This window comes from Erigeron canadensis, chromosome 7 (genome assembly GCF_010389155.1).
Source record: "Erigeron canadensis isolate Cc75 chromosome 7, C_canadensis_v1, whole genome shotgun sequence".
Lineage (NCBI taxonomy): Eukaryota > Viridiplantae > Streptophyta > Magnoliopsida > Asterales > Asteraceae > Erigeron > Erigeron canadensis.
In genome coordinates this window covers 1855891-1866676 of record NC_057767.1, presented here as the reverse complement: position 1 = coordinate 1866676, position 10786 = coordinate 1855891, and the positions used below count along the sequence as shown (strand labels likewise).

At 33.9% G+C, this 10786-nt stretch overlaps 1 protein-coding gene across 1 annotated transcript; it reads left to right on the top strand.

The window, feature by feature from the left end:
• Nucleotides 1–4735: 4735 nt before the first annotated feature.
• Nucleotides 4736–8424, top strand: LOC122607150 (putative F-box/LRR-repeat protein 23). Its single transcript, XM_043780073.1, has 5 exons — nucleotides 4736–4992; nucleotides 5214–5698; nucleotides 5993–6057; nucleotides 8067–8135; nucleotides 8335–8424. Exons 1-5 carry the CDS (start codon nucleotides 4736–4738, stop codon nucleotides 8422–8424), a joined length of 966 nt encoding a protein of 321 aa, XP_043636008.1.
• Nucleotides 8425–10786: the final 2362 nt, after the last annotated feature.

The following is a 10786-nucleotide window of genomic DNA, read 5'->3' as shown; positions in this document are numbered from 1 at the left end:
TCTTGATTGTTGTGCATGGTCATGGTTGTTTGGTTTGTGATATGAGATTTGCTTTTCATGGTTCCATTCGACGTTTATTGGATCAAACAGGCACAAGTAAAAGTTAACCAAGATAATAATTTAGATGCCGGTCAAGAAGTTAATTGCATGATGCCATGATGGTGTAACTGGGCTTAGAAGTAATTTCATATGTAACTTCATATGTGGTAACTGATTAGCTTAAGTTATTTGGATCATCTGGAGATGATACAAATCAATTTTAAGTGTTACTCATTTTGCTCTCTTTTTAAACCATGTAGATTTTATAGTATGCCATCTATCTCTAATCTTATAACTTATTTATAATAGCTTTTCAATAAGCAAACCTTTATTCCTAAACCACAAGACCATACTCACTTCTCGTTGCTGGCTTGATCACCACCACAGTCATCACTATCACCGTTGTTTGCCACAATGACCCCGTTGCAGCTATCGTCTTGTTATATTACGTGAGTAATTTGCTAGCATATGAAATATAAGTAGAATTAGCAAACAAACAAAAAAAAGGAAATGAGAAACCCTGCGCTGAGACCAATATGAGCACTACTTTCTAGGGCAGCAAAGTGGGCTTATGATGCCGGCGAAAAGCCTTAATTCCGACACGATCCAACACCCTAAAGATCGGATCAATGTCTCTCAACTTCACATCTGAGCCCATATTTGATTGATAACGGATACCACTTTATCTATAATAGATCGGTGAATTAGCAAAAGAATTGTTAGAAAGAAAGTTGAAGAGTAATATTCTCTCACAATAATTATAGTTTCACGAAGTTAATCAATATTCACTTTGAAAAGAAATCTAATCAAGTGTTTCAAAAGATGAGAGATTAATGAACATTTTCAAATCTAATCAAGGATGATTAGATTTATGAACAGTGACTAGTTTTGTCCTCCAAATGTCAGAAAAAGTTTTTGGACTAACTTTGGGTATTTTTCCAAGTAATTAACTTTCTCCGATGTATCATCCGTGTTTCCGATCTATCATCACAAGACCATAGTGTGTTTTTTCCCAATAATTCATAAACATTCCCGTAATTACATTACATTGTAATATTATTAATGGGCATGTTTATGGATAGTGCATGCCCCATTCAACTTTCGCCACGTGACTCCATTCAATATTCTTGGTCCATGTTAATTCCGATCAGTATTTGAATTTTGTCATATCGGATTCCGTTTGAGTGTTTTTTTTTGCTTTTTTTACACTTTTATTACTTTTGTGTTCTCTTTGATTGGTTAATTTTATACCCCGCATCACTATATGGATTTCTTTTTATCGTTTATTTTTTGTGTTATTCACACTATTTTTTGCTTTTGTGTTCTCACTGATATATTAGAAACTTTTATTCAACATTTTGTTTTATTTTTCTTTTTTCATTTTTGGATTTCTTGCACAAACTAAATATATGTTTCAATATCGCAAACTTTTTGACGCGCTTTCCTTGGTTTCTCGAATAAACATTTTTAGTTTTCTTCAGGTTATTTCTTTGTTTTTTTTAACACTTTTTTCATTTTTGGTTTCTTCAAGCAGATTCAACGCATTTAGACTACAATAACGAACTATATCAACACAATAATTGAAGCCCCGTAGAGCGGGGCTAGAACCTCCCTAGTTTACATGAAAATAAAAGGCACAAGTCAATAATAATATGATTTTATTCATTCTTTTCTAGGATGCATATATGATTCTGTTAGTGTATGTAACTTTGGTGTAAACTCGATCAGTGCTATTCTTTGCTCAATTTAATTTTGCTTATCATGTATTTGACAATTTGAAAATTAGTTTTTAATATATTGCGTAAATCTCATCTTATAATTAGATACACCAAGAGATTATGGATTTAGAAACTTGGTTGAAATAATTACTTGGGGTATGTGTAGTCTGTACACAACCAAATGCAGAGTATTTACCACGAGTTTACTCCATAAAATGCTATATTTAGTTCCCTGCGTTTTTGCATTCCATTTATCCCGAGTCTTTTCTATATCTATATATATTCTTATCTTTTCGGTTTTGGAACTCCCATCCGATGTAACGACTAGTATACTTCACAGAATTGGTGTAGTTGACATACTTGAGAAAGCTCAGAATGTGTGCACCGCTTGGCGTAAAATTTGCAAAGACGATCCTGCTCTGTGTAGGGTCATCAAAATGCACATTGGACTCGGATTGTCTTGTGAAAAATTGAGGTTAAAACAAGCTGTTGCAGAAGCCAAGGCCAATTAGTTGACATTAGCTTATGTTTTTGTGATGATGAACTTTTTTCATATGTTGCAAATAGATAGGTATCTACAACTACAATTTCATTTTATGATTAAGGTTTTTGTTTTAAAGATATTACATAAGTGATTCTGTTTTAACCTTAGTTATGGTCTAACAGGTCGAGGCAACTCAGACGTCTTGAAATTATATGTCGTTATGATACTATGCCTAGAAGAATATCAAAACCTCTCATGAACTTTCCATTTTTGGAGGAACTCACCTTTTACAGAATCGGAGACTGCGTGAAAAAAGAGGTTATTGAAACCGCTGGTTGTTATTGCCCCATGCTAAAAACACTTAAAGTGAATCAAACATCATGTCGTTTTTACTAGAGATGAGGCTAATGAGGTAGCTATAGCTATTGGGGAAAACTTACATGAGTTAAGGCACCTTGAACTCATTGGAAGCAACATGAAAAACACTTGGTTGCAGGCGATTCTTGATGGTTGGCGTCACCTCGAGACACTTGACTTGCCTAAATGCTCTTTAAGTGATCTCAATGGAGATGTAGGAAACAGATGTTTTAAACAGATTGAAAGTTTAAAATTGCCAAATGATTCTCTTGAAGGAAGTCTTTTTAGTGATTTCTATGAAGTAGATTTTGAGAACTTAGATTTTAATGAGTACATATTGATGCATCAACAGTCATCGGTTTTTGATTCTTTCTGATGCTAATGTTAATGTTATAGACACCTGTCTGCAGATTTTTGGCTACATGTTTCCATTTTTTCAAGATGCAATTCTTGCGTGCAATATTAATCTTTCTTTTGGCTTGCTTTAGAAGGCGGATTTGGTTTTTCAAATTTTGTAATCGTTTTTAGTTACTTATGCGTTTGTCCGAAGTGACATATTTGCTCTTTGTATTCAGCTCCAAACAATTTTGGTTTGGGCTTTATATTATCTTGATGAAGAAAGTTTGGAGAAATGAAAAAAAGTAAGTTATTGAAGCATAAATCGACCAACAACCAATTGAACAACTATTAGTTACATGCCCATTATTTAAAATCGACCAACAACCAATTGAACTAGTAAATTTTTTCTGTTCACATTATCTGCATTTTAATTGGCTTGGTAGAGCAAATGATTTTCGAAACCGATTTTTTAGGTAATCTCCAAGATCGATCGAGCCAAATCAAACAACCCAAAAGGGAATTGGTATGGATGGGCTTTCCATTACTCTCATCCTATCGACCTTACCAACAAACAGTAGGAAGAAACCAATGTCCCTAAGAATGTTTATTTTCTTTTATGTGAAAAAACAACTTGAAAATATGATTAGGCCCATCATTTACCCATATATGTTTCCTACAAACGTAAGTAATAAGATAGACTTTGCGAAAATGAAGAGGCATGCAAAGTAAGTAATAGTAATTTTATTTAGGCATCAAATCGAGTAGAAAGCTTTTACGTTTTAACAATGTACCTAAAAGACAAGTAGTAGTATAAACCCAAAAAAAAAAAAAAAAAAAAAGAAGGGATTGGAGTGTACTTGAAAATGGCCAGAAACTGTGCACCGCTTGGCGTAAGGACCCTGCTATCTAGAGGGTCATTAGTTTTCGTATTGAACTATTTTGGTTGGATTACAAGCTAAATATTAGTATATATGTAGTGTTACAACTCTATCATTGTATATGTAAAAGATCAACCTATGCAACTAATTAACTCACATATCTGAAAATTGTATTTTGTTATGTTTAGGTCGCGTTTGTTTCACAGAATTTAATGGAATATGATAGAATTGAAATTGAATTTCATTCCTTAGTGCATTTGGTTGTTCAAAGAATGAGGAATCTCATTCCGTAGGAATGTAAACATTCCATCATTTGATGGAATCTCCATTCCTTGGGGATGGAGGGGGGAATTTCATTTTTCGTCACTTGAATTATCAAAAAATCAAAAACATTCCATCAAATTCCATTCCTTCCGATTCTAATTCTTTCGAAAGATTTCATTCCTTTCAAAAAACTTTTTGTGAACCAAACGCGCCCTTAGAGTATCAATCTTTGATGAAATTTCAATAACTCAACCTTTGAAATTTTCAATATCTCAAAGAAAAAGATATCGAGAATGCAAGGTGTTTAGGAGTATTTCCCAGGCTTGAAACGGTTGAAGTCCACTTGGTAATTCGTTATTTAATACATATAGACACAGAAAACTAGATACACGAGATGATGCAGTATTTGCTTCATCACTTGGGGTATGTGTACATTCATAACCACATGCAGAGTATTTACTACTAGTAATTAGCAATTACCACCCAATTAGTAAATGCTTTATTTAATTCTCAGCCTTTTTGCATTCTGTTCTCATCTCCAGTTTTTTCTATATATATTCCTTCTCATTTCAATTTGAATTTGTCAGCATTTGTATTTGCTAATTGCTAAAGAAACAATATGTCATCATCATCATCATCTGCTGATATAAGTTTAAATGAACAGAACAGGAATTGGTTGGATCTTCCATCTTGGTGTGGTTGACATACTTGACAATGCTCAGAAAGTGTGTTCCGCTTGGCGTAAAATCTGCAAAGATCCTGCCTTGTGGAGAGTCATCAAAATGCACATCCTATCGTCTCATGAAGAACAGATGTGTAAGCAAGCAGTGGACAGAAGCCAAGGCCAATTAGTTGACCTCAGCATCCGTTCTTCATCGACACATGATGAACTTCTTTCATATATTGCAGACAGGTTTGCAATCTTAACATCTATCTGTATCTAACTATATTTTTAGTTGTTACCAAAACAGATTTAATTGTAAAGGAATACCTAGTTTTTATTGGATTGGATATCCCAAAACTAACAAGGCAATATTTTAGAAGTGAATTTGTTTCATCCGGATGACTTTGCATTGGATTTTTTGATGCAGTACTATTCTAAGTCTATCTTTAAATGTAATTATCTCATACCAGGTTGGGGCAGCTTAGACGTCTTGAACTTGTATCTTTTGAGGTTGATGTGCTGAAAATACCTTTAATGAAATTCCCATATTTGGAGGAACTCAACTTTTACTCATGTAGAGCAAGCATGATGACAAAAGAGTTTATTGAAACCGCCGTTCGTTATTGCCCCATGCTTAAGACATTTAAAGTGAATCATGGACTAATAAATATTGGAGATCTTGATGATCAGATAGCTATAGCTATCGGGAAAAACTTACATCAGTTAAGGCACCTTGAACTCTTTGGAAGCGACATGTCAAATGAGCAGTTAGAGGTGATTTTGGATGGTTGTCGTCACCTTGAAACACTTGACTTGCGTAACTGTGTGAGCATAGATCTTAATGGAGATTTGGGGAAAAGGTGTTTTGAACAGATTAAAACTCTAAAACTTCCTGATGATTCTTTTGAAGGAAGTCCATATAGAGATGTCTATGATGAAGACCTTGTAATGTTAGGTACTGATCATACTACACTATTTGGTACTTATCATACTTGAGGAAGTATTTGATGATGTAGAAGCCATCATGTCAATGTTTCCATTATGGAATTCATTGTCATAGACACCCAAACTTGAGTCTGCTTATATGTGGTTGATGTTTTCGTTTTTTTAAGATGTGGTTGTTGCTTGCACTATCACTCTTTCTTCTGGCCTGTTTTATAAGGCAGACTAGTTATTTCAAATTTTGCACTATCAAATTTTGTTTACTTATGCTTTTGTCCAAAGTGACATATTTGCTCTCTTTATTCAGCTCCAAACAATTTCTGCCTTGTGGTTTATGTTTTGTTGATGGAAAATGTTCCAAGAAATGAAAAAGTAAGTTATTGGTGTTACATTAGCAGATCTATATGTAGTCCAATCAATCCACCTTTTTTATAATGTTTGCCTCTCTATATTATCAACAACCCATCTTGCATTGTGAAAGATGTGACATTTATTCAATCCTGGTCATCGTTTATACCAGAAATGTTACCCGGTATATCAATGATCCAATTATGTAAGTTGAATCTCGTACGGGGACGACTTAATATATATTCCATGGAAGTTGAAGTGCTGCCCGTATCACCTTGCTTAATTATTTTCATGTCAGAGAGAGACCGAAAAATTAAACATTTTCATGTCAAAGGTCAGAAAGGGAATTAGCTAGCTCCAGGCCCTGACCGGTAACGATTAGTTCTTGGCCATTATTTAAAATCGAGCAACAATCCATTGGAGTAGTAAATGAGAGCTGTTATAGCTACCAATATACATTTTTTTTTAATTATATATTTAAATGTGACACAATTTAAAATCATCTTTTAAGTCAAATACTTTAACAGGTTTTTGTCAGATTTTTGTTCAGCTTTTTCTTAACATGAATAGTAATTTTTATCATTTTTTATTACCTTATTAATTTTTTTTATAATCTGTAACTTTTTATTTAAATAAAAGAATAATTTTGAAAAAATAAGATAAGAGTTAATTTTTGAAAACATAATTTTTTTGAAAACATAATCTGTTTTTTAAATCTGTAACTGTTTATATGTAACTTCATACCAGTCAAATTTTTGAAAACATAATTTTGTTCAAAATGAGAGTTAATTTAATTGTAATTTTGGAACACTAAAATACAGTTAGCAAATAAATATTAAATAAATGAATCAAAACTAACAGATATAATACACTATATATAGTGAATTAAAACTATCATAATGAAATTAACTAGAAATTAACAGTAAGAAGGTTAATTTCTTTCAAGATTTACTTTGTAAACATTACATTATGTACTTACACTTATACAACACATATACAAACATAATCTTTCCGGCGAAAATTCCGGCAGGCACCCATTTTCCGGCAACAAAACTTGATCTTTAAATACATATATGTATACATATTTCCATATGTGTATCTATACTTACTGAAAACGGCATCTAGTCTCGACCACCTCCGGCCACCCCATGTGAATACCTCCGGCCACCCCTGTGACAACCTCCGGCCGCCACCACTTTCACCCACCTCCGGCTACAACCACCCAACACACTTCAGATCTAAAAACAAAAACAAAAAAACTCGTCTTTCATCCACTTCCAGCCACCACCACCACCAACCACCACCATCTAAACGAAGCAATCAACAGCCGCCACTTTCACTCACCTACGGCCACGACCACCGACCACTCCAGCACCAATAACAGTTTCAGATCTAAAAAATAAGCCGTAAACCATCGTCTTTTAGTCACTTCCGGCCACGACCACCACCGACCACCACCATATAAACGGAGCCATCAACAACCGCTACTTTCACCCACGTCCGGCCACGATCTCGAACAGTCCAACACCAAAAACACTTTCAGATCTAAAAACTAAGCCATTAACCGCCGTCTTTTAACCACTTCCGACCATGACCACCACCAACTATCACCATTTAAGCCGGATCTGTGAATGAATTGAAAAAGAGGGAGGGGTGGAGGCTGGACAGAGGCGGCTGGCAGTTGGAAGAGGAAGAGGGAGGGGTGGAGGATTTTTTTGGGGAGAGAATGGGAAAGTTTTGTTTGGAAAGAGAGAGATTATTTTGAGAAATTGATAATCTGGAAGGGCTTAAAGGAATTAAGGGGAGAGATAATTTTTTGGGGGAGAGAAACTGATATTCTTTGTGGGAGGGGATGTTTTATTTTAAGGGTTTAAAGGAATTAATATGGAAGGGCTTTTTTTTAGGAATATTTTTATAAAACTCTTTTTATTAATTTTTTTTAATCAATCTAACATTTTTTATTTTTCTTATAAATAAGATAATTATAGGAGTGTATTTTGTATTTTTAATTTTTTTTATCTGTATATAAATAGGTGTCCAGCAATTATTCAATGGAAGAAAATAAATTTGTTCTAACTACACCAGAATTTTTCACTAATAAGGTATATATTATATTATATATATATATATATATATATTTCTATAATAATTGAGTATTTTTTATTAAGTACATTTATTATCTTTATACTTATATGTTTTCTATTTTGTTTTGATTATTAAGTAAACTTGTAATATTTATATTTATATATCTTAAATTTCATATTTTTTCGATAAAAACTAACACGATATAATTTATTTTAGGTATTCAAGTCTCGGGAAGAATTGGGTAAAGGACGTGGCATATTCTGTTGGTGTTGTCATTGTCACCAAAAGATCGAACAGTTATCTTAGTGGTTTCGTGTATAAAGTTGTACTCATGTGTGATCATGGCGGCAAATATAAAAAAAGGGTTCAATTAGAGCTCCCCGCACAAGAAAAACTGACTGTCCATTCGAATTAGAAGCGAAATATTCAGATGAATATAATTATTGGACGTTAGCAGTCATATGTGATGAACATAACCATCGCCCTTTACAAAGTATGGAGGGTCATCCATATGCACAGCGGTTAACTCAAGATGAGTTTAGTTTGGTTGAAGAACTGACAGCGATGAATATGCCCCCACGTGAAATTCTATCAATCGTTAGGGAGAGGAATCTAAGTAATGTGTCTACAATTAGTACGATCTACAACGCACGCACTAAACTTCGCATGGCCGAGCAAGTAGGCAACTCTCCAATGCAGGTTCTCATGGCTATTTTTTTATTTTTATTTTTAGAAATCTTGTCATTTTATTATAAACATTCAAATGTACAATGCAGGTTCTCATGGCTCTTTTGCATTTTAATAATTATGTTTACGAATTTTCTACAACTGCTTCGGACGAGCTAGAAAATCTATTCTTTGTGCATCAAACATCATTCAGTATTTGGCGTGCATTTCCACATGTGTTGATTATTGATGCCACGTACAAGACCAACTATTACAATTTGCCTTTTGTGGAGATTGTTGGTGTAACGTCGACCAACAAGACATTTTCGATAACTTTTGCATTTATACAAAATGAAAGGACAGCTAACTATACATGGGTTTTAAATTGTCTTAAGTTGACTTTAGACTGTTGCATGCACCCACGTGTTATAGTTACTGACAGAGAGTTGACTCTAGTAAATGCATGCAAAGAGATTTTCCCAGATGTAGCTCAATTACTTTGTAGAATTCACATCAGTCGGAATATTTTCGACCACTGTAGGCAAACTATCAAGTCAACACGTGATTGGAGCAACTTTAATGAATTATGGAGTAAACTAGAGAAGTCTACAACCATGGATTCTTACACGGAAAATTACAATCAACTTCAGTCATTTTTGACAAAATATCCACGTATGTTTTCTATATTCGCCTTTAACATTTTTTTTTAATCTCCCAACGTATATTTTTTTTTCTTTTTATATTTCTCATACAACTTTACGTTACCATTTAGGTGTTTTTAAGTATTTGAATGAAACTTGGTTGGAAAAATACAAAGAAATGTTTGTGTCTGTGTGGATTGATCGACATCTCAATTTTGGAAACAACAACACCAATAGAGTAGAAAGTCAACATGCGGTCCTAAAGAAATATTTGAAATCTAAAAGATGCACTTTGCATGAACTTGTGGGCTGTATTAATCGTCTGGTTCAGTCTCAACATACGGCGATCAAAGCAAGCTTCGAAAAAAGCAGAATTATCCGTTATCAGAAGCACAATCTACGATGTTTCAAAATGTTACATGGTTTTGTTTCCAATGAAGCTCTCAATATAATTCTTACGAATTATCATCAAGTAGATCCTTCCGATTGTGATTGCCGACTTCGCAACAGTTGTGGGTTACCATGTTCTTGTGAACTTTCGAAGTATATAAATTCAGGTAAGTATAATACGATAAATTTATTTTTATAACATTTCTTTAAAAGTTGTATATACAATACTTACTTATTATTTAATGTAGGTCAATGTATTTCATTGGATTCGATTGACATCTTTTGGAGAAAGTTAGATTTTTCACCGACAACATCTGTGGAAGATGATGATGTTAGTTGTGGGAGTGTACTGGAACATTTTAAAGAAAACTACAACAAGCAGTCTAAAGATGGAAGAAAGAGCTGGTTAAGAAAGTTGAAGAATATTTTCAGTCCAAGTACAACCGACATTCGGGAACCACGAGTTCAAAAAAATACCTGTGGACGACCAAAGAAATCGCAACAAAAAAAAACGTGTTGAGTTTTCCTCAACAAGATATAGTTGTTCAACCATTCCCGATTATGTCAATTCGGATAATGAGCCGACCAGACATAGATGTTTCAAATTTGACCTAAATGAGGTCCCAACTGATAGATGTTTCGAATTTGACCTAAATGAGGTCCCAGTTGACAACTGTTTCGAATTTGACGAAGGTCTACCCATGAGTGGTTCAAATTTAATAGATGATATTCCGAAAGTCTTTCATTCAAGCCAACCATTCTTTCAAGATCCTTTTATGAGCCAAAGTTAACACCAGAATGCATACTATCCGGATCCATATGTGTATACAACCGAAACCCACAATCCAAATCCATATATGTACCACAATCTAGATCCATATATGTATACACCCGAAACCCAAAATCCAGATCCAAGTATAAACGATAAAGATTATTTAATTGATCAAGGATTCGAAGATTTTCTTCCGTAT